This window comes from Canis aureus, chromosome 11 (assembly GCF_053574225.1).
Source record: "Canis aureus isolate CA01 chromosome 11, VMU_Caureus_v.1.0, whole genome shotgun sequence".
In the NCBI taxonomy this organism is placed as follows: domain Eukaryota; kingdom Metazoa; phylum Chordata; class Mammalia; order Carnivora; family Canidae; genus Canis; species Canis aureus.
Window position 1 is genome coordinate 58475127 of NC_135621.1, and position 23989 is coordinate 58499115.

Below are 23989 nucleotides of genomic sequence, written 5' to 3' on the forward strand. Positions count from 1 at the left end.
CATTTGTTTATTGAAAATAGAGGAGGGAGGGTGGAGTTGGAGCTACTCGGGAAGCTCTATTAATTTTAGGCATAGAATCTGAAATTTTGAGACCCTTGAATTATTTATTCCTTTTTCCAAATGAGTTCCTCTCATTTTTCTCTGCCAAGACCTGAATTGAGAAACTCTAAGCTTACTTGCAGCAAGTAATGCAGCCAGCCTCAGGAGTGAAGTGCCTGTTGACCCTGCCACCACCTTTGTCTTGGTCACTGTGAGCACAGCATGGCAGGTGGCAGCAATTCTCAGCATGTTTTGGAAGTCTGCCTACCAGACTTTCAGGCCTCTCCATTCAGTTGATGACTTCAGGGTGTCAAACTGTGTTTAAATTTTTCAAACAAGTGGAACAAAAGCCATTCTAGTTCACCCTGATTACTTGAATGATGCACTTGGTGGACCACCCCTAGGAGCCATTGGATGCCACCTGGCTTCAGAAGTAATTTTAGTGTCTGTGTAGACAGAAAACTCCGTTGTATATCTCGAATGGATCTTCTCATTTATCATTTTCTTACGACTTTTTATGGAGTTCTCCAGTAAGTTTTTTAGGATGGCATTTATCAGACCACCAGCAGGGATTGAAAATGTTTTAACAGAAATTCTGTTCCTTAGGAATAAAAGCATATGAAAGAGGTGATTTCCTGGTACTGATACAGACAGAACAAACCAAATCCATACTACACCCAAGCCTTGTGAGACAGTCACTTGCTCATTTGCCATATTTAGATGTTAGTGGAATCATAAACCTGTTTTGATATGTGTTTTCCATGAGTTAAGTCTGATTTGTCTTTTCATTTCATGATGCATGTCTTTTTTTTTTCTTTTGTCAGGATAACATCATATAGCATCTTGTTTGTTTTTCCTTATTTCTATGTACATATCTATCTACTTGCGACTGTAGATGGGTATATAGATAGATGCCAAGCTTCTTATGTTCTGGGGGTAGTGTGCACCATTATTGGGTCTCTGCCTTAAAACACACCAAAATTCATGTTAGAAAAAAACTACTGCTTTATCTTTGGTCATTAGGGAGCCCTCACATGTGTTTCTGGCTCCAGATTCTGTGTTATTGATCTATATGTATATATGTGAAGTTTCCATATATATATGTTTAAATTTTTTATCATCTGGAATGATACCCAATTTTATGCTTTTTGTATTCAGAAGACCAAAAAACAAAACAAAAGAAAAGACAAAAAAACTCACCAAACACATAAGCACACAGAAAAAGTGCTATGATGTTTTTGGCATTTGTTCTCATGCCTATTTTTATCTAGATTTTTAAATTGTAGCTTGCCAGGACAAGTTTTTTATTATAATTGGATTGGAAGAAGAAAAGCCTTTTCATTCTTTTGAGTTGTGATGCAGAGACTCAAGTTAATGAACTTGAAATAGTGTTGCTTCATGCACTTAGAAAACCAATCAGGTGTTTCTTGTGCTACTAGTTGTCACGTTGCATTCGTGTTCACCTCCTGATTTAAAGATCTCAGGTGTACCCGGCCACTAAAGCACTCTGGACTAATCGCTAAAGAGAAGCAACATGGGGTGGGGGCTGGGGGGAGATTCACATGTACGGTCATAGCACTATGATTTGCTTTTGATGTTTGTCTCTAGTGGTGTGTTGTCTGTTGGCATGCTTAAGCACATGTCCATTAAAATTCATTTTGTTCCTTTTATTTTCCTTGTTTTCTTGGTTTAGTGATTCATTTGCATAAACATTAATTATCTCTGCATACTGGTTTGGGGTTTTCTCTTTCCTTCTAACTCTGAAGAAAAAAATTTTTGCTGCAGAATTTCCACCCTAGAAGAGACTTCCCTGGCCTTATGCCTACCTTGAAGTCTGACCAAGTGCTATAAATGTTAGCTTTTTCTCAGCAAATGCCGCTCCGTCCAGGTCACTGCTGTCACTAGCAGTTTTCTAGCCACAGCTGCAGCACTAATTTTTTCTTAACCTGATTTCTATACACACTAACCCTATGTCTCCCTAGACTCACATCTGGCACAGGCCTTTCAGACCAAACTTCACACTTCCTTCCCCCCAGAAGTTTCCTGAAATTCCACACTAGAACAGATGTGTCAACTTCAAAATCCACTCACTTTCTTTGGACTCAGGATTTTTGGGGGTTTTTTTTGTTGTTGTTGTTTTGGGGTTTTTTTTTTTTTTTTTTTTTTTTTTGGTGGTTATTTCCCCTCCACATCTCTCCTTTAAAAATGAAAGGAAAGAGAAATACTAAAATAGCCTGTTGCGCATAAGCCCACGTCTCCATGGTGTCATTTAACACAGAGGCCAGGATGTTCACATGTTCACCCCCTCCCCCGTGCCTTCCACATTGCTATGTGGGTCAAGGGTTTCAATCAAAAATGCCCTTAAATTGCAACGCCTCTGGTCTCACCCTCAACCTTAATGCTGACGGTGATAGTTTTGGATAGACGGAGTAGACACTCGAGACTCCACCCAGCCACGTAGAGCAGGCCTAAAGGAGTGATCCCATTCCTGAGAGTTGACATATCTGAGTGTTGAAGCAGTGGTGGTCATTCTCCCGTTTCTCCTGTTGAAGTTGTTGCTGCTAACTTGTCATTTTGGTTCTGGGCAGCAGTGGTGGGGGACGTTATCTAATGAACGTTGCCATTGACACCTCCGTGTTTGTCCGTGTACGAGGGGTGCAGGTTGTCTGTAATCCACTAAAGCGTCAGCCACACCCAGCTTTAGTAACTCGCTAATCCCGCGCCCTGGGTTATCCGCCGGGGCCGCGCCAGTTCATGGTACACAGTTGATGGTATACAGGCTGAAAGCGATAATGAACCGAGACCCTACTGCATTTCCAAAGCCGAAAAGCCCTGAGGGTCACAATATAAATGAGCTTGGGAAGGAACAGCTCCCGAAGACGTCTCCAGCCTGACGGTCAGAGCCGCGGGAAGCCTGGCTGTGTCTGGGCTTTCTCGTCTCAGTGCAGCAAGGCACCGTGATCAACCAACACGTGATGGGGAAGGCCCTGGTTCTGTCTGTGTTTGGGGGTAAATAGCCGTGTGGTGTTGAGTGACTGTGATTGGCTTTTCCAGCTCCTTTAACACAAACTACAACCCACTCACGATACAACTCCGGCAGATGTGGTTAAAGTGATGTTTGTTGACTTGCCTCATTTCCTTCCAGCTCTTAAGTTCCAAAGTCTAACTGGGATGGTAGATGTGAAATGCATGACTGTCGTCCTAATTTCTGCATGTGTTTATGACGATGTGTTGAGGGGAGGGGGGAGGAGAGCCAGAGAGCATTTTCAGAAACCGGAGGTCTTTCCTTGTCTTACTCTGGGGGAATGCTGTGTAGTTCTGATAGAGTTGTCTATCGATCTGTTTGTGAATGCCCTTTCGCTTTAAACTTCCAGCTCTTCTGGTGGCGTCCTTGGTTGTAAGGTGGCTGCTGTATAACGTCCACTCTCTCATATTTAATATGTGTGATTGTTACTGTTGTCCTTTTGTTTTAAAGTAACCATAAGAGGAAATGATCTGAGTTACATTAGAGAAAATGGATTGATCCGAGGAACAGAGTGCAGTAAAACTCATACTGGCATTTCGCTTTTCTCATTTCCCCATAAGCGGGCGGGCATTAATCCCTTCCCACCTTCTAATGTCCTTGGTGTCCAGCTGGCTTTGTGGGATGTTGCAATGGTTTTACTGTACTGCCTCGATCTGTGCCAGGCATTTATACACAGCCACGTGTGCGAGTCAGAGCGTATGTGGTCACCCCTGTGGCTCACGGGGTTCGCTGAATGGCCTCTCCACTGTCCCTATAGATGGCAGAAACGGTGGACACAGGTGAAATGGTCAACGGCGCCGCGGAACAGAGAACAAGCTCAAAGGAGTCCAGCCCCATCCCCTCCCCGACCTCGGACCGCAAAGCCAAGACTGCCCTCCCGGCCCAGAGTGCTGCCACCTTGCCGGCCAGAACCCAGGAGACCCCTTCGGCCCAGATGGAAGGCTTCCTAAATCGGAAGCACGAGTGGGAGGCTCACAACAAGAAAGCCTCAAGCAGGTAACGGCAGCGAAGGCTCAGGCGGCGAGGTGGGAAGCCAGCCCGCCTGCCCGGTCAAGGTCGAGGCACCCGCTCACGAGTTGAAAGCGGGGAGTGTGCACTTGTGAAATCCATTTGTTCTCAGCTTCCTGGGTGTGCGTCACTTTTTTCCTTGGGAATGACATTGGAAAGTGGGAGGAGAGTGCTTTTTTAAGGTTAATTAAACATGGATGGGAATAGCAAAAGGGGGGCCTTGGTCATTCTTCCTGAGAAGAAACAGGCTACGTAGAGGTAGGGGAATTTCCCTAAAGTGAAGTGTTCTTCCTTGAGGGATTTTTTTTTTTTTAAGACACTTTCATTTTCCCAGCCTTATCTCCATATCTGTATTCACTATTTTCCAATAAGCCCTACGGTTACTACCTCAATTTTACAGATGAGGAAACGGAGGCCTTATGTGGTTACAAAAGCTCACCCTTTAGAAACCTAGTGTATGGCATAGCCTAGGTGCAATCTCATTCCAAAGCGTGCTTAACCAGTCAACTGTTCTGCCGGGACCAGCATGTGCAGTTGTACAGGTTGTATATTAGACCAGGAAATCCCATCTAAGTTGAGTACAACATAAATTTATATTTTAATATAGGTAGGTGGCAGTAAAATGTCTTCTGATAAAATCAGCCTCCCATGACAGTTTGCCTTGTCATGGGGGGAGGGCTGTCTTTTTTCTGATTGATCCCAAGGTACTACAAGTGCTAACGGCCCTGGATCTGCCTCCCCATCGGGTTGCCAAGCCTCATCAGGATTAAAACCGAGGTGCAAGGGCTAGCTGTTGCAGGACAGGCATGTTTCAAATGAGGAGCCTGCCCTGTACAGCATTACCGCAAGAGGGTACTGCAGCAAAGAGGACTGACCCCAACAAGTCTTTCCCGTCAGAGCCAAGAGTATCTTTAAGTAATAGAAGAGGGCACCATGTTTTTCCCGAAACTCAGAGAAGTAGCCCTGGATCACCTGCCTCTGTAGCACCATGTACACCCTCCCAGCAGTGCACTGGAGGAATTTTCTTATATTGTTTAGTTTTAGCAGAATTTAGAAAAGGCCTTTAACAAGGGGTCACACCACGTTGTGTGGGGGTTGCTTTCATGTCAGTCAGATTCTTAATTCTTGAAGGGAGTGTGGTCTAGAACCCTGATGATCTTCTCTTTACTGCTCAGGTCCTGGCACAATGTTTATTGTGTCATAAATAACCAAGAAATGGGTTTCTACAAAGATGCAAAGACGGCTGCCTCTGGAATCCCCTACCACAGCGAGGTCCCTGTGAGTTTGAAAGAAGCCATCTGTGAAGTGGCCCTTGATTACAAGAAGAAGAAACACGTGTTCAAGCTGAGGTGAGAGGGGCCACGTTTCTTTTTTTTTTTTTTTTTTTAAATCTTTATTTATTTATGATAGTCACACAGAGAGAGAGAGAGAGGCAGAGACACAGGCAGAGAGAGAAGCAGGCTCCATGCACCGGGAGCCTGATGTGGGATTCGATCCCGGGTCTCCAGGATCACGCCCTGGGCCGAAGGCAGGCGCTAAACCGCTGCGCCACCCAGGGATCCCAGGGGCCACGTTTCTTGGTTGCCGAGAGCAGGTGTCTGTTATCACTCTCGGGGTTGGTTTTACCCGGAAGGTACTGTGATCATTCCTCCTCCCTCCCATTTAAATTGAGCCTTGTGTAGCTTGTCACGTGTCTGGGTTCGGATCTTTAGGGACTGCGGCCCATCACCAGCTTCCCTGTGGTTAGTGGTGCAGCTCAGCCTTGAAGAAAATGAGCTTTTGTTTTGATAAGCTGGAACTTACTGTTCCACAAGACAAGGTGAGCTGTTCACATGTCACAATTGAAGGGAAGCGTTTACCCGTTTTTGCACCTTATCCAGACCTAGGAGATACTATTCTTCGCCCACAAGATAGCTGGAGATGGGTCACAGGAGTCATCCCGGAGCTGGCTGAGATCAACAGAAGTGCATGTGTGGGACCTGGATCTCTGTCCACCCCTACTTGCCCAGCAGATGTTCCACCTGCTTCTGGGACCACCTCGTTCCAAATGTCTCCAGCTTATAGAGTACATACACCTCTTCACAGAGTGGATCCAAGCTCAGAAGTTCTTCTTATACTTAGAAATGGGGAGAAAAGCCGTTTTATCATGTAGGAAGTAAACGTGTCAGTGTTTAGAATGTTAAGTAGTTTAATACTAATTTGATCTGTTGCTGTGGGACCTGAAAAGCTTTGGTCTTCAGTTAGACGTTTGTGTCCTGTCAGCTGGACTAGGCCAAGGACTGCAAATGAGTTTCAAGGGTATGACTTCTTGAGCTCTTTCAAGGAGCCCTGGAGGCAGGCTGTCTTCGGGTCTTGGAACACTACAAGTGTAAAACAGGGTGCAGACAGCCTGGCTCCCTGGCTGCCTCCCTTCTTTGTTCTCCCTGGACGCAGCTTCAGAGGGTCAGGATTTTGGCAGAGGGCACTTACCCTCCTCCCGACCAGGAACACGCCTTCCTCTGGACTGCAGTGAAGTGAATGAGCCAGCCCTCTAAGCCAGTGACTCTTCAGTGTCCTAGGGATGGCCTTGCCAGGACAGTTACTTTATGTACCACATAAGCAGAGAAATCTAGGAGACCCTTTCTGTATGTCTATTTAAAAACTCTGGTATTTGTAAATGTGGGGAATACAAGTTCTGTAGCAGAATTTCAAAAGAACTCATTTTTTAAAAATTCCTGTATAGTTAATATGTAGTATCTTATTAGTTTTAGATGTACACTATAGTGGTTCAGCAGTTCTATACGTGACTCAGTGCTCATCACAATAAGTCTACTCTTAATTCCCCTCACCTGTTTCACCCATCCACCCATCTCAAAAAATAGTTGAGTCTATTTTTTGTCTCTTTTCTCTTTGTTCATTTGTTTCTTAAACTCCATGTAGGAGTGAAATCATACAGTATTTGGCTTTGACTTACTTCAGTTAGCATTTTGTGGATGTATCCATGTTGTTGCAGATGCCAAGATTTCATTCTTTTTTATGTTTGAATAAGACTCCAGTGTGTGTGTGTGTGTGTGTGTGTGAGAGAGAGAGAGAGAGAGAGAGAGAGAGAGAGAATGAGAGAGAATATGTATATGTACCACATCTTCCTTATCCATTCATCTATTGCTGGACACTTGGGTTGCTTCCATAACATGACTATTATAAATAATGCAATAAATATAGGGGTGCATAGATGTTTTTGAATTAATGTTTTCTTTTTCTTTGGTTAAATAAATACCCAGTAGTGGAATTACTGGATCATGTGGTAATTGTATGTTTAATTTTTTGAGAAATCTCCTTACTCTCCACAGCAGCTGTACCAGTTTGCATTTGCACCAATAGTGCACAAGGATTCCTTTTTCTTTACATCCTCACCAACACTTCTTGTTTCTTGTGCTTATGATTTTAGTCATTCTGACAGGTGTGAGGTGCTATCTCACTATAATTTTGATTTGTATTTTCCTGATGGTGATTGATACTGAGCATCTTTTCATGTGTCTGTTGGCCATCTCTGTGTCTTCATTGGAGAAATATCCATTCCTGTCTTCTGCCCATTTTTTAATTGGATTATTTGGGTTTTTTAGTGTTGATTTGTAAAAGTTCTTTTTTTTTTTTTTTTTAAGATTTTATTTATTTATTCACGAGAGATATATATAGAGAGAGAGGCAGAGACACAAGCAGAGGGAGAAGCAGGCTCCATGCAGGGAGCCTGACGTGGGACTTGATCCTGGGTCTCCAGAATCAGGCCCTAGGCCGAAGATGGTGCTAAACCACTGAGCCACCCAGGAGGCTGTCCAGTATAAGTTCTTTATTCATTTTAAATGTTGATGTTAAAGAGGGAGCTAGAGAGCACAAGCCAGAGAGGCAGGGACAGAGAATTGCAAGCCAACTCCAGTGCTGAGCATGGACCCTGACGTGGCTCAGTCTCACGACCCTAAGATCATGACCTGAGCCAAAACCAAGAGTCAGACAGTTAACTGCGCCACTCAGGCGCCCCACTTTATAGATTTTGGATGCTAACCCTTTATCGGATGTGTCATTTGCAATATCTTCTCTCATTCGGTAAGTTGCCTTAAAGTTTTGTTCATTGTTTCCTTTGCTGTACAGGAGCTTTTTATTTTGATGAAGTCCCAATAGTTTATTTTTGCCTTTGTTCTCCTTGCCTCAGGGGACATATCTAGAAAAATGTTGCTATAGGTAATACTAGAGAAAATTACTACCTGTGCTCTCTTCTACAGTTTTTACATTTTAGTTTTCTCGTTGAGATCCTTAATCCATTTTGGGTTTATTTTTGTATATGGTGTGAGCAAGTGGTCCAGTTTCATTCTTTTGTATGTTACTGTCCAGTTTTCTCAGCACCATTTATTGAAGAGACTTTTTCCCATTGCATATTCTTGCCTCCCTTATCAAAGTTTAATTAACCATATAATTGTGGGTTTATCTTTGGGTTTTCTGTTCCATTCATCTATTTGTCTCTCTTTGTGCCAGTAGCATACTGTTTTGGTCACTCCAGCTCTATAATATAACTTCATGTCTGCTATCCAGGGTCTTTTGTGGTTCCATACAAGTTTTGGATTGTTTATTTTGTTCTGTAAAAAATGCTGTTGGTATTTGATGGGGATTATATGATTTTAAAGTATTTGTTTTCCCAATCCATCAGCATGGAATAGTTTTCCATTTGTTTGTGTTATCTTTGGTTTCTTTCATCAGTGTTTTTAGTTTTCAGAGACTTTTACATCCTTGGTTAAATTTATTCCTAGCTATTTTATTGTTTTTGGTGCAATTGTAAATGAGACTTTTCTTTTTTAAGATTGTATTTTTAAGGGGATCCCTAGGTGGCTCAGTGGCTTAGCGCCTACCTTTGGCCCAGGGAGTGATCCTGGAGACCCGGGATCGAGTCCTGCGTCGGGCTCCCTGCATGGAGCCTGCTTCTCCCTCTGCCTGTGTCTCTGCCTCTCTCTCTCTCTGTGTCTCTCTCATGAATAAATAAAATCTTAAAAAAAAAATCTGGCTAAAGGTTTATCAATTTTGTTGATCTTTCAGACAAACCAGCTCCTGGTTTTGTTGATCTGTTTTTTTGTTTAATTATTTTATATTTCTTTCTGCTCTAATATTTTTTTTCCTTCTACTGGATTATGGTTTTATTTATTATTTTTCTCAGTCCTTTAGGTAAAGGTTAGGTTTTTTATTTGAGATTTTTCTTGATTCTTGAGGGAATTCTGTATTGCTATAAACTTTCCTCTTAGAAGAGCTTTTGCTGTATCCCAAAGATTTTAGACTTTGTATTTTCATTTTCATTTGTCTTCCTGGATGTTTTGATTTCCTCTTTGATTTCTTGTTTGACTTATTGTTTAGTAGCATGTTATTTAATCTCCATGTATTTGTGTTCTTTCTAAATTTTTTCCTTGTGGTTGATTTCTAGTTTCATAGCATTGTGATCAGAAATGATGAATGATATATACGACTTTGATCTTTTTGAATTTGTTGAGACTTGTTTTGTGGCCTAACATGTGATGTTTTCTGGAGAATGTTCCGTGTGGACTTGGAAAGAATGTGCATTCCATTGTTTTAGGATGGAATGTTCTGAATATATCTGTTAGATCCACCTGGTACAGTGTGTCATCAAAACCAGTTTCCTTGTTGATTTTCTGTTTGGATGATCTATCCACTGATGAAAGTGGGTGTTAAGTCTCGTACTATTACTGTATTACTATTGATTACTTCCTTTATGTGTTTGGGTGCTGCCATGTTGGGTGCATAAATATTTACAAATTTTACATCTTCTTGTTGGATATGTAGTGAAAAGACTCATCATTTTTATTTCTTAATTATTTTTTAAAAGATTTTATTTATTTGAGAGAGCACAAGCCAGGGGTTGGGGAAGAGGGGCAGTGCAAGGAGGGGTGCAGAAGGAGAAGGACGAGCAGATTCCCTAGGACTCAGCACCATGGGATCATGACCTGAGGACTCATTTTTTTTTTTTTAATTTTATTTATTTATTTGACAGCATAAGCAGGGGAAGTGGCAGAGGGAGAGAGAGAAGCAGGCTCCCTGCTGAGCAGGGAGTCAAGTGTGGGGCTCAATCACAGGACCCCAGGATCATGACCTGAGCTAAAAGCAGATGCTTAACCAATTAAGCCACCCGGGTGCCCCAGGACTCATCATTTTTAAAGTGTTATCTCTTGAATTCAGTTTAGAGCAATGATTAGACTTTCCACATCTGGCCACAGCAAAGCCAGATATTGATATGTTTGAGACATTTTTGATCCTTCCAGTGGATTGAAACATTAAGTTTTATGTATATTATATTGACCCAATTATACAGCTTCTTGCTGTTGCTAGACCTTTGTGGGTCCCGGGCACAGCTGGTGATAAGTACAGAGCTCCGTTGGGCATTTCTGGTCAGATTCCCCTGGCCTGCTTATGTCCTGCATAGGTTTTGAGAATTTGAAGGTTTTGTTTCTTCCTAAGTCAAATCGTGACTGACTTTCTTCCTTCAACTTACAGATTAAATGATGGCAATGAGTACCTCTTCCAAGCCAAAGATGATGTAAGTTTTTAAGATTGATTTCTCTCAGTACTTGGGAGTTTACATGACAAGATTTATTTACGGTGTTCTCTGTGTAAGTAATGATCAGCCATGGCTTCTCGTATCCTCAGTCCCCAGCACTGGAAGGTATTCAGTTCTCTTTGTCGCTAGGAAGCAGCAAATGGCATCACTGTCTGCTTGGTGTGTCAGGAGGGCTAGTTACAGGGCCCTGAAAGTGGTGGAGGAAAACATGCCCACCCCTGGCAGTGGATGAGGCCCAGGGAGTGGTCCCAAGAAGGGATGCAGATCCTGAGGTACAGTCAGGGGCCTCCCTGCTGCACCCCACTGCCCATAGGCCACATTGTCATGATTGCACTTCTTGTAGGAAGAGAGGATCTGCTGATGAAAAAGCAACATGTGCAATGCTGTATATATGAAAAGCCAACTTCTGTTAAATTCATGCAGGGTTGTATGTCTAATGTCTTTTAAATTTTTAAGAAATATAAAAGAAGGAACACAGGGTGCATCCCACCAATGGAGATCAGTCTTCTTGTTCTTCCAAGTTTGTAGGACCACATGACTTAGATTGGTGGCTTTCTAGTCCTGGAAACCAAATTCTCGTGAGAGTTGAATCATATTCGCTCCACTGAGGGTCACGTGGGAACTGCATGTCTCTCTGTTAGCCAGATGCCCCCGTGGGCTAACCTTCCCAAGCCTTCTGACTGATGGAGGCGTATATGGTTGGGCAGGTGAAGTGAGAGTGTTTTGAGCCCATCCCTCTTGGCTGAGTCTCCCCTGTGGTCCTTTGTCCAGGAGGAAATGAACACATGGATCCAGGCCATCTCCTCCGCCATCTCCTCTGATAAACACGAGGTGTCCGCCAGCACCCAGAGCACGCCAGCATCCAGCCGGGCACAGACCTTGCCCACCAGCGTCGTCACCATCACCAGCGAGTCTAGCCCCGGCAAGCGGGAGAAGGACAAAGAGAAAGACAAGGAGAAGCGGTTCAGCATTTTTGGCAAAAAGAAGTGAACTCCTTTCCTTTACCTCCTGCCCTTCTCTTACCTTTTCAGTGAAACTCCAGCATGCAAGCTCAGAACCAACACATTACTCTCTGTGCCTAATGTTCTTCAATGTGGTTGATTTTTTTTTTTTAATTTATAGAGCATTTCTTGGGGGGTGGGTGGGGGAAATACACCTAAACACTTTATCTCCAAGTTACAAAAGTTTGAGGTGCAGAGGGAAGACCAGATTTTTTTTAATGAAATTATATAGATTAGATCTCAATATTTAAACTGTTCCTCAATTTTGTGAGGCTGCGTTGGAAATAACCCGCCTCTAGTGCTGTTGGTATGCAAGGCAGCGGTGCTTAAACAATATTTCCTGTGCTCACCAGAGACAAAAATGTACCAATTTCCTGACACCATTCTCTTCCATTTATTTCCAGTGGTTACCTTGAGTCTTGACTATTAGAAGTGCCCACGACGGGTCTAACCTTGATTAAACAGATCGTGTATTATGATCTCGCTGCAGCGACAGTGCAGCTCCATGTTCAATCTACAGACCAAACCGTTTGTATCTGGCATCACTTACTAACACATGCCCTGCGGCTTTTTCTGCGTCACCTGCAAGGACAGTTGAGAATGTCGGTATACCGGTATAAGAGAAGGAATAGAAAATTGATACTGTTTTAAATAATCTGTAATTTCAGTTTTTTTTTTTTTTTTTTTGCTGAAATACATTATATTGTATGTTTGAGATAATTCTAGTACAAAGTATAATAAAACTAGATGTATAATAAACCCTTTAAATCATTGGTAAGTGTACAAGTGGAACTGAAGCATTTACTGGACAAAGTCATGTTACTCTAATGGTTACTTGCTCGTGCGTTGCCACACTGTGTTATAATTTGCTTCATTACCTTGCTCTTTGATACATAGTGTGCATTTCTTTGTCACTGTAACGATTGTAATGACAAAATTTTCATCTTACTGCACAATCAAAATGGCATTGATAGGAATGAACTCCAGAGGCCGGGCCTGAGCCGAGAGGTGGTCGCTCCGGCCTGGCGCTCAGTCGTCTGACCTGTACCTCTCAACTTTTGCCCTGTTAAATATATGCTATGTCATTAAATGCTTTTAAATCTAGCACGGCGGGTAATTGTTGTCTTTTCTCTCCTGCGTGCACGCCATGTAGGGACATCACAAAGCCAGGAATAGCAAACGGGAAACACTAGACTGTCCCCCTGGGTTCCTGTTTTGTGTTTTTGTGCGTGTATGGTGCACCGGCTTCGAAAACTACAGCAAACAATAATAAATGTGAGATGTTTTGCAGCTACACATTCAGATTTTATCTTTTATTTATGAAAAAGCTAACAGCGAACTTGCTAAACCGGAGTTCTGAGGAAGGTATTAGCAAACTTTTCCTGTAAAGGGCCAGAGATGGCCAGTACTTTAGCCTTTGTGGCTTAGACTCCGTCTGTGGAAGCTGCTTACCGTGGAGTACAGAGGCAGCCATCGATGATGTGTGAGGGAATGGGCATGATGTGTTCCAGTAAAACTATTTGTGGACACATACCTGAATTTTATGTAATCTTTACATGCTGTACGATATTATTCTGATTAAAAAAATGTTTTTAATGTAAAATCTGTTTTATATGGATCATACAGAAACAGATGATAGGCCAGATTTGGCCCATGGGGGCCCCATTCAGTGGTGCCATTATGGGATCACGGGTAGATATGCATGTTATACTTGTCCCTTTTTTTAATCTGGGTACATTGACTCCAGACCACTTGCATATTTTCTTACATGGAGCAGCACAGGATGCTAGTATTAGGGGTTTTCAGTAAGCTGTTCCACAGAGGCCCACGCCTAACGTAATGTCAGTCCTGAGCTCCACAGCTGAATGGCATTGAAGTCTTTTGTGACCCCAGAAACTGGCCCTCTCTCACTCCTTCTCTCATGCACCCAAGCCCATTTATCTCCGTGTGACTCACCCTTGCCTTCCATACGATTGGAATCCTGTCTCAACAGATGATCCTCTCACAAAGTGATCGGAAAATAATCATGATTGGTGACCGCCCACTCTTGACAGAGCCAGCCAGATAACCAGCAATTCCAGGATCCCATAAAAAATATGCATGGGATATCTTGCAGATAGTTCCAGAGGTTCACAGATCCCTGAATACACAACTTGGATTTGGTGGTACTTGCTTTCCTTACCGCATTTGCTGAGGATCCACTGCAGCCTGAAAGGGAAAGATGATGGGCAGTGGGAGCAGCAGCAGCGGAAGACTGGATTCTGTGGGTCATCAGGTGCCGATGTGAACAGGTACGATCAGAAAACCCCAACGATACGTGTTCACTGGATGAGGCTACAGGCCGTAGAGGATCGTGATTATCAATCCTATCATGGTAAATATGGGGTGGGTTGTTTTTTAATCCTATACACTATTTAGTACTTTGAGGATGGTGCACATTTATTTTTATTGCCTTAGTGGTGTACTATTTTTACTTTTTAGTGATCTAGGATGGGTGATAATACTGCCCTCTGCATCGGAAAAGTGAGAAGCAATAAAATACGACTGTCAGGATATGAAATGAGTGTTGATTGATTAAAGGACGCTGTTGTCTCACTTGACCATCACCGAAGTTGAATGCATCCTCAATTGATGGTACCTCAGGGTTGTGTTTTCTTGGGGGTACTTGGAGTGCTGCTGCTGCTTCCAACTAGTGTCATCTTCAGTGGACAAAATAGAGCGTATCAGACTGGGTGGTGGACACATCGTTACCACCCAGTACTTGGCGCTGTTAGGGTTGGTTGTGTGTGGAGGGTCCTATGGCACTTCTCTCTGTGTATGTTATTTTCATTTTTTAGTTGGAATCATTTTCTTTGGTCTAGTGGTAGAATTCATATAGGAGAGGTAGGATAGGGCTGTGGGGGTGCTGAGTCTGTTAAGTGTCTGCCTTTGGCTCAGGTCATGATCCCGGGATCCTGGGATCCAGCTCCGCATTGGACCCCCTACTCAGAGGGAGGCCTACTTCTCCCTCCGCCTCAGCCTGCCGCTCCCTCTGCTTGTGTGTGCACTCACCCACGCACGCTCTCTTTGTCAAATAAAATCCTAGTTTTTAAGAAGAAGGGAAGGTCGGCTAAAAGCTTGAGTCTTTCACATCATTCAAACTGACTTTTCTAAGGACACCTGGGCGGCTCAGCCATTGGGCGTCTGCCTTTGGCTCAGGTCGTGATCCCAGGGTCAGGGATCAAGTCCCACATCAGGCTCCATTTGAGGAGCCTGTGTCTCTGCCTCTGTGTCTCTCATGAATATGTAAAATCTTTTTTAAAAATAAAGCGACTTTTCTAAGCATGACCTATACACCAAAAGCCATAGAAAAAAAAAAGTTCAAGGTTTCTCTCACCATTGAGAGTCACAGTGAAGCCTTTCACTCTCCACCTCCCAATGCCAACTATCAATGAAATTATCCTTGAAAGATGTCCCATCTTTGGCTGGTGGAAGTCCCTTCAAGTTGGCTTCTGAGTCCTTTTGATAAAACCTGAGTCACCTTTAATACTTTCCTCCCTCCCTGGCATGACAAGCCGTCCCAGGCTCACCAGTACATTTCTTACCCCCAGACCTGCAATCAGAACTCTCTAAGAAACCCTGATTTCTTTGAATGGAAAATGATAATTTCAAAACCATAATTTTTGTGTTAGAACTGCTCATTGCTATTGGGTTGGTCCTTTTTTCTGTGTGAATCAGTAGATAAAAATAATTCATGAGTTCATACTGCAATTCAGGGTTTTTTACTTGACGTTTCCTCTATTATGCCATAATCTTTTCCACCCAGAATCAGCACTCAAAAGATCCGGGGGCATAGAATTAGAATATCTTAGGGTGACTCACTTGCTTTATCACACACATAAACTCAGAATAGCAATACTAATACCACCACCAATAAGAGTTTTGGGGTTTGTGGTGGTGGTGGTGGTGGTGGTGCTACTACTTTTTTTTACGTTGTGGTACTTGTGGATTGATTCACACGTGGTTGTAAGAGATAACTCGGTTCCCCTCAGCTGTGCTCCCCATGGTCACATCCTGCAGAACTGGAGTGCAGTGTCCCATCCAGAGTGTTGCCACCGACCCAGTCAGGAGTCCACGTTTCCCCAGCTGCAGGATCCCTCCTGCTGCCCTGTTACTGCCACACCTTGCCAGCAACCAGCCGCCTGCTCCCCGACGTTAAATCTTGGTCATTTCAGAAATGTCATTTCAGGTACGTGTGCATGCAATCACACAGGGTGTCACAAGCATGTAGGCCTGGTTTCTTTTCCCACTCAGCATAAATCTTCCAGGTTCTCGTGTGTATCCATAGTGCGTTCCACGTGGTTGCTGAGTGGTGTTCCGAGCCGGGGAGGTTCCCGTGTGCCCTCACCCACTGAAGGGCACCGGGGTAGCTCCCAGTTTGGGGCTGTTTAGGAAGAAAGCTGCAGTGACCCTGTGTGCGGGGCGTTTGGGGTGGACCCAAGTCTTCATCTCTCCGGGGTGGGGGGGCGGGGGCGGGGGGAATGCCCAGGAATGTTGAGAACCGTTTTTAAAAACATTTTGCATGTGCTCCCTCGGTCCCCCCGCCCCCTCACCCCCACGGGGTCTGGGCACCGCTCTCTGCGCCCTCCCGGGCACTGTCCCCTCGGCCTGTGCCTCTAGGGGCGCCCCCTCTTGCCTGCTCGCCTCCCCTCCCCTCGGGCCAGCCTGCGCTTCAAGCGGGGCGCTCCCTTGACCCTCCAGGGCCGCATAAGGACTTCCCACGGGAGAAGTAAGTGCGAGTCCCGAGTTTTGCAAAGTTTGGACCTAACATAGCACGGGCTACCCTAGAAAGAGGAGTTCTGAAAGGTTAAAAAACAAAAAAAATCCAACTGGCTTGAACGTGAGAAAGGACGTTACCTCCCGTTGGGAGCGCGGAAGGCTTTTTTTTTTCTCCCCTAAAAGATGGGCCTGGTCCTGCAAGGGATTCAGGAAGCAGAACTGGCGGGGCCCGGTGTCTCCAGCGCTCCCCGGGCTGCCTGGGGGGGGGCGGGGGGGACCCGGTCCAGGACGCCCCGTTCCGGGCTGCGGGGAGCTCAGAGGGGGCCGGCTGGGGGTGCCCGGGTTTCGCCGGGGCTGGCGGCCCGGGCTGGAGCCTCCAGGCGGCCCTCGGGCTCGCTTCCCCGCGGGCGGGCCGGGGCGGCACAGCAGGAGGCCGCTGCCCGGAGCAGGAGGCCCCGCCCCGCCCCGCCCCGCCCCGCCCCGCCCCGCCCCGCCCCTGCTCCGGCCGGTCCCCGCGGCGCACGCGTCCTGGGGCGCGGCCCGGCTGGCTCCGGCCTCCGCTGGGCCCTCGCTCGTCCGCTCGGGTGCGTGTCGGGCTTCGGGGCCGCCTGTGTCCGGGAGCGGGGGCGGGAGGGGGCGGGAGGGGGCGGGGCTCCCCAAACTGATGCTCTGAACGGGGGAGGCCTCCGTCCTGCGCGAGGCCGCGGGGAGGTCCTGGGGTGCGGCGCGGGGCGGGGGGAGCGGCCCTGCCCACCGCGGGCTCCCGGGGACGCGACCCCCTCGCCGCCGCCCAGAGCCGCTTCCAGTTGGCCGTTGGCGCGGGAAGGGGCCTCCCCGGGCCTCCCCTCGTGCCCCGGCGCCCTCGCGGGGGGCGGCGGGGGCAGGTGGGGGCTGGGGGCTCACAGCTTGCCTCCCTCCTCACGTCCGCTTCCTCAGAACCTGGCTCTTCCAACTTTAAAGGGGACTGAAGGGGGCCCCGGGGTGGCTCAGCGGCTTAGCGCCTGCCTCCGGCCCAGGGCGTGATCCCGGGGTCCTGGGTTCGAGTCTTCGCCAGGCTCCCTGCGCGGAGCCTGCTTCTCCCTCTACTGTGGCTCTGCCTCTCTCTCTCTCTCTCTCTCTGTGTCTCTCATGAATAAATACATAAAATTTTATTTAAAAAAAGGGAGGGGAACTGAAGGAATGAGGTGAAGGCCACTGCCCTCCAAAACCCCTTCCCCAGCGGCCGGTGCTGCTCACAGGAGGCTTCCTTAAATCTGCGCTAGGGCGCTGCGCGGCGGGTGACAGCGAGCACACACCCGACCCCGCCGTGGGGCACACCCGCCGTGGGGCACACCCGCCGTGGGGCACACGCCGGGCGTCGGGCCCGGGGTAGGCCTGGATGAAAGGTTGATCTGCTGCCCACTTCCCGATCTGGTCGGGACTGCGGGTCCGCATGTCTGTACCGTCCCAGGCCCACACTCCGGCCCGCGTCACTGTCACTCGTGGCCTCAGGCACCTGGTCTCCCTCCTGGTGGCGGCAGCCGCCCGCGCTCCCAGGGTCACATCCTTGTTCACATCTACGAGGAGGCAGAAGGCTCCTCGTCCAAACACAACGGGGCCACAAGTTTCACTCAGAACGGATTGATTTCGCTCCCGCATCCCTCCCTGAACCGCCTCCCACAAGAGAGATCACCTCAGGCCACCCGGGCGCCCCCTGGTCCACCCAAACCACAGGTCGTTACAGCAGGGACATGGGTGGTTGGGCCCTCAGTGTCCCTCACCATATAGGATTGAGAAAAATGACATCATCAGAGGGTGGCTTGGGTGAGGTAGAGTGGGGGGGGTTGACGGAATCTGAGTGTGGGGACGCTAAAGCCCCCACGGTCCGCCCAGCTCCCCAAATGCTGCGTATCTCCACATAAAAGTGTTGGCTTCAAAAGGGGTGGGGTTTGAGAAACCACTACTTTTTCTCTGAAAAGGAGAAACGGTGTTTCTAGAAGGGCCTCCTCTTGAAGTTAGGTTTGAAGCTCATTTTATTTAATTTTTATTTTATTTTGGGGGAGAGAGAGAGAATGGGGAGGAGGGGCAGAGGGAGAGAGAATCTTAAGCAGGCTCGACACCTAGCACGGAGCCCAACGTGGGGCTTGATCGCATGACCCGAGATCATGACCTGAGCCAAAATCCAGTCGGACGCCCAACCCACTGAGCCACCCAGGCGCCCCACTCTTTGTATTTTAAAGCACATTTGCTAGGGTATTCAAGGTTGCCCCTGACGTGGCCCGTGTCGATACTGCCAGCAGGCTTTTCCCCCCCAAGACGCTCATTTGGGGTGCACCTGGCTTCAGAGAACAGACGCAGGTTACTGAGTAGGAAGGCCGGGAGGGGTCTGGGCCCTCTTGCTACTGTCCACAGCGTCCCCTTCTCCAGGGTCCCCGGAGGGTTGCTTTAGACACTAGGAAGCCCAGCAGCTGGAGAAGGTACTGGGATGCTAGCAATGTATGAATTAACCAAATATTTGGATAAGGAGTTGGATTTTTTTTTCTTTTAAAACACAGTTCTCCAAAAGGTGCTCATTATTGATCTGGGGAGTCCTGAGGGCCTGAGGTAATGGTCGGAACGTCATTTGGCCAAGACACAATCCGTGTGGGTGCGCGGTGGCCCCGGCGGCCCTCCCCTCCCCGGAACAGCTCCTGTCAGCGTGTTCCTTACAAAATCCTCACAGCGGCGGGAGGTAAAACCACCCCAGGTGTTCGTGTCCTAGAGGGCCCAGGGGTCTCCTGCAGCGGAGCTGGGGGTACTGAGCGGGCCCAGGGGGGCGGCCGGGCCTGGTGCAGCGGCAGCCCCCACCGCTCCCCTGCGGCAGTGGAAGTGAGGGGGTGCAATGCCTGGCGTTCCTCAGGTAGGAGGGGACAGGATTCAAATTCCACAGGACAGTTTGCAAAGACCAACCGGCCCTTTTCATTGCGACCCTTGGCGTTTTCATCATTTCCCTGTGGCGCTTCCCCCCGGGGAGGCCGCCCGGCTGGGGGACTCCGACCCGAGGGCCCCTGTGCGCCGCAGACCCTGGGCGGGGGCTGCCTTCAGAGCCCCGGGCCGCCCAGAGGACCCTCGCAGGGGGCAAGCGGCACGACCTCAGTGACCCGGGGCCGTGGCCCTGTGCCCGGGGGCCGCGTGGACCAGCCCGCTCTGCGACCATGGGGAAGCAGAGGCCCAGTACGAGCTGGTAGGGAGCCTACGGGGAGGGCGTCCCAGAATGTTCTGGAGCTCCGGCCCGGTCGGCCGCCGTGGTGGCCTCGTCCCCGCCCAGCTGCCTGGCGATCTTCGGGCTCTGAGCAGGGTGTCGCCCAGGCTGCCCCGGCACCGAGTGCAGGCCGCGAGCGAGCACACCCCCACGGGAAACAGGAGCTGGTCTCTACCGGGACACGGGGAGCACGAATGTGCCAGAACAGCTGGGAAAACCCGGCCGGGACTGAGGCCCAGGCCTCTGAACCTCTGGTGTCCTGTGCTTGTTCCCCAGACAGGTGGCTTGGGCTTGCTGAGGACGCGCGGCCTGTGGGCAGGGTGCTTAGCACCCCGAGTCTCCCGAGTCCTCAGGGCGACCCTGGGGCGCCGTCGCCTCCTGATGGTGCAGCGGGGGAGGCAGCTTCGGGAGTTAAGTGGTGGGAGCCGGCTCGGGATTCGAATTCTGACGTGCCTCCCCGGGGCCACACTCCGTCCCCACTCACTGCCCTCCTGAAGCCGCTCGCCCCGGTTGGAGACCGACAACCCGCTGCCCTGGACCAGCGCCAGCCAGCGGAGGGAAAGGGGGTCTCTGCGCGTCAACCATCCCCGGAAAGGGGGCTCCTAGGGGCCGTCCACCTAACTGCCACGAAGCCTGGGTCCCCAGGCTCTCGGCTCCTCGCCGGCCCCTCAGCACCCGTGTTCCTCTGGAGCTTAGTGGCCGAGCTGTGGGGTGGCCCCCAGAGCCCTGTGCGACGTCACTGCAGGCTGGCTGCTGCCTGCTGCTCGCAAGTCTGCAGCCGCCCCGACCTGGACTGTCCACGCGCCAAAGTCCTTTCTGGGTCAAAGTGAAGGTCAAGCGGAGGACATGGGCACACAATACGTGTTCAGAAGGAAAGACGAGAAGAGGGCAGAAAGGGGGGAAGCATCCTCCGACCAGCTGGGTCCTCTGTGGCCTCAGGTGGCAAAATAAATCATGGCTCAGCCCCGAACGCCGGGCCCAGGTGTGGTGTTTAAAAACCAGGAGAGGAAAGGAAGAAGGTCAGCTCCCAGCCTGTGTGGACAGGTTTCTTCAATCTCCTTCACAGCTGAAGGCGGTGAGGACGAGCTATAGGAAACTGATGGGCTCCGGCGGGGGGGAGGGGGGGGTGTCAGACCCCGGCTCCGCGACGGTCACAGGTCCCTTTGTTCTCTGACTTGTCATTTCTCGTTGCTCTGAGCCCTGACTCTCCCGCTGCCCACCGGACTCCTGGCTGTCGTCCCCGCCTGCGTAGAATTCCCCGCGGTGAAACATCGTATGTACTTACTCTGTGTAGTACTTTCTTTTTTAAAGATTTTATTTATTTATTCATGAGAGACACAGAGAGAGAGAGACACACAGGCAGAGGGAGAAGCAGGCTCCGTGCAGGGAGCCCGAGGTGGGACTCGATCCGGGGTCTCCAGGATCACGCCCTGAGCTGAAGGCGGCGCTAAACCACCGAGCCACCAGGGCTGCCCTAGTATTTTCACTTAAGCTTATGTCACAGTCTTATTATGTATTATACTTTGTGGTTTTTTTTTTTTTTAAGATTTATTTATTTATTTGAGAGAGAGACAGAGAGCACGAGCAGGGGAGGGGAAGAGGGAGAAGGGAAGCACCCCCACACACACACCGAGTGTGGAGCACTAGGAGGGGCTGCATCTCAGCACCTGAGATCATGACCTGGGCCGAAACCAAGAATCAGACGCTCAACCATCCCGGGGCCCTGATACACTTTCTGATTCCTTTTTTTTTTTTTTTTTTTTTAATTTTTGGAGGATTTTACTTATTTATTCATGAGAGACACAGGCAGAGGGAGAAGCGGGCTCCATGCAGGGAGCCCTACGCAGGACTCGATCCCAGGATCCTGGGATCACGACCTGAGCCCAAAGGCAGACGCTCAACCACTGAGCCACCCAGACGCCCACACTTTATGATTCTTATTTCAAGGGCCATATGTAATTGTCCATTGGGTCAACGCACCACCAGTCAGGAAAACGTCCTTCAAATTCTAGGCATTTAGCAATAAGATCACTCCCCACCAAAGAGACGTGTTCCTAAAATTATAGCTCTGACTTGATTCTTCCCAAGGCAGTTTTCTGTGGCCGTTAACTCCATCCACGTAGGGCCACTTCACAGACCACATTCCCCCGTAATTCCTTCCCTCAGTACAGTTTACAGACCTCCGAAGCCGGCCTCTTCCCACCCTTGTGGAGCTCATTGCCCTTTTCAGCTCAGAACTTCGATCTCAGCCACCCTGACAGCTTTGGGAACTTCACATTTCAGGAACTTGGGATTGGGTCTCTATCCTGTTGCTCCCTAAGATCTTCTGGGGTCCTAATGCAAATTTTACCCACAGCCCAGCACATTTTAAGACCACATCAGTAACTCCTCTCATATAGGCAGGCACACAAAAGATTAAGCCTCATCACACCTTGCCACATTTTCTTGGGAAAGTGCTTTTTTGCTTCATTTTCCTATTACCCCTTTCTAAACCATCTATCCACTTAGTTGCTAACTATAAATAAGGGTAACAATCTTGCCCCTCCCCCCCAAAAAAGTTTTTTTTGTAGTAAATGCAATATAGCATCTCAAGCTTGCTTTGAGTTTCTTTGCCTACCAGCTAAGGTTAACTGGCTCTCCTGTGTTTGACATTTCTTTTTCCTTTTGAGTGAATTTTCTGTTCAGACTGGGATCACTGAGGCTCCTGGATCACAAGTCATGAAAACCAGCTCTGGCTAGTTGAAAATGAATTTATTAAGGGCCCCAGGATGTCCAGGAGGGCCAGAGCACCAGGCTGAGGGCTTTTACAGCCAGGAGTGATGCCCAAAGTCCTGCTGCCTGCTTAGGATGGGTTCTTTCACCTTGTTGCTGGGCGAGGACGCACAAGCACCCACAGTCACGCTGCCTCGGGAGCTCCTGCCCTGCCGCCTGTGGTGACAGCAGGTCCTGCCCAGGCTCTCCTCCTTCCCATTGCCAGCTTCCAATTCAAAGTTGTGCAGGTGCATTCGATTGCTGACTGGGGCCCTCACCTCCGGGAAGGCTGGGAAGAGGCGTCCTAATTCTCTCTAGAGGGAGGGCCTGCCTCAAGAGGCAGTGGGTTCTGCAGACATGGAAACGGGGTTAAAAAGCGGGGTGGCCCTATTAGGTTTCTGTTGCTGCCATGACAAGTTACCATAAGCTTATGGCTGAAGACAACATAATTTTTTTCTCTTATGGTTCTGTAAATTAGAAGTCAGACACTAGTGTCTGTGGCTGAAATGTAGGTGGTAGTGGGGCCGCTTCCTTTCTGGACGCGCGAGAGGAGAATGTGTTTCCTGGCCTCTCCCGCCTGCATTCCTTGGCTTGTGGCTCTCTTTTTGCATCTTCAAAACCAGTAATAATGGGTGCAAGTCCTCATAACACAGCACTCTGAATGTCCACATCTCTCCTCCACTTTTAAGGACCCTTGTGATTATACCCCGCCCACCTGCTTAATCCAGGGCAATCTCATTTTAAGGTTAGTTAATGGGCAAACTTTATTCCTCTGTCATGTAAAGTAACACATTCCTAGGTTCTAGGATGAGGATGTGGATATCTCTGGGAGGCCGTTGCTCTATCACAGGTAAGAGAAAAAGCCACCTGTCCACCACAGCATCTGTAACCTACTTATTTATTGAAGTCATCATGGTTTGGGTTATGCATTGAAATACTTTCTCTCGATTTTTTACTTTTATCAGTTATAGGGAATCTATTTTTCCCAGTCTGCTCTTTGTTTTGGCATGGAATTTAAAACATTTAAATGTTAAGATCCACCCATTTTTTTCCCTTTGTGACTTTATTACTTCATTACTGAGGGCATTCATCTTTCATAGATCTAATAGCCTGGTTCTTTAGTGCTTTTATTTTTATTTTTATTTATTTATTTGAGAGCAGAGGGAGAGAGACAACCTGACTCTGCTGAGCCAAGAGCCGGATGCAGGGCTCCATCCCATAACCCTGAGATCCTGACCTGAGCAAAACTCAGAGCCAGATGCTTAGCTGACTGAGCCACCCAGGTTCCCCTTATTTTGTGCTTTTCACTCAATGCTTACCTTTGAATACATTCTCCTGAAGTTTATTTTGGTGTCCTTAATAAGGAGTGCCTCTAACTTCAGTTTTCCCCCACTTTCAAGCCAGTTACCTCAATACTACCAGTAAACAAACTTCACTTGTCCTCTTTCCAAATTTGAACTCTAATGTCTGATTTTAATTGAGCATCTGATATTTATTTAACACCAGATACAACTAACATTATTTACTTGTTGTCTCATTGCAGAAACACAACGTGAACTGGGGCCCATGTGTTTAGTTCACTGGCTAAGCATAACACA

The 23989-nt window shown here is 48.0% G+C and overlaps 1 protein-coding gene and 1 long non-coding RNA gene across 3 annotated transcripts in view; one reads left to right on the forward strand and one right to left on the reverse strand.

The window, feature by feature from the left end:
- Positions 1-12766, forward strand: part of SPTBN1 (spectrin beta, non-erythrocytic 1) — a 197885-nt gene extending 185119 nt beyond the window's left edge. For both annotated transcript variants that reach the window (XM_077915404.1, XM_077915405.1), the window contains 4 exons: positions 3822-4060; positions 5248-5421; positions 10598-10640; positions 11433-12766. In XM_077915404.1, coding sequence (XP_077771530.1) covers positions 3822-4060; positions 5248-5421; positions 10598-10640; positions 11433-11651 — 675 coding nt within the window. In that variant the 3' untranslated portion in view covers positions 11652-12766. The remainder of the gene's footprint in view (positions 1-3821; positions 4061-5247; positions 5422-10597; positions 10641-11432) is intronic.
- LOC144324150 (uncharacterized) lies at positions 11646-16678 on the reverse strand. The gene is made up of 2 exons (XR_013389563.1): positions 16559-16678; positions 11646-16085 (listed from the first exon to the last, which is right to left on the reverse strand). It is a non-coding gene; the product is annotated as an uncharacterized LOC144324150 (long non-coding RNA).
- Positions 16679-23989: the final 7311 nt, after the last annotated feature.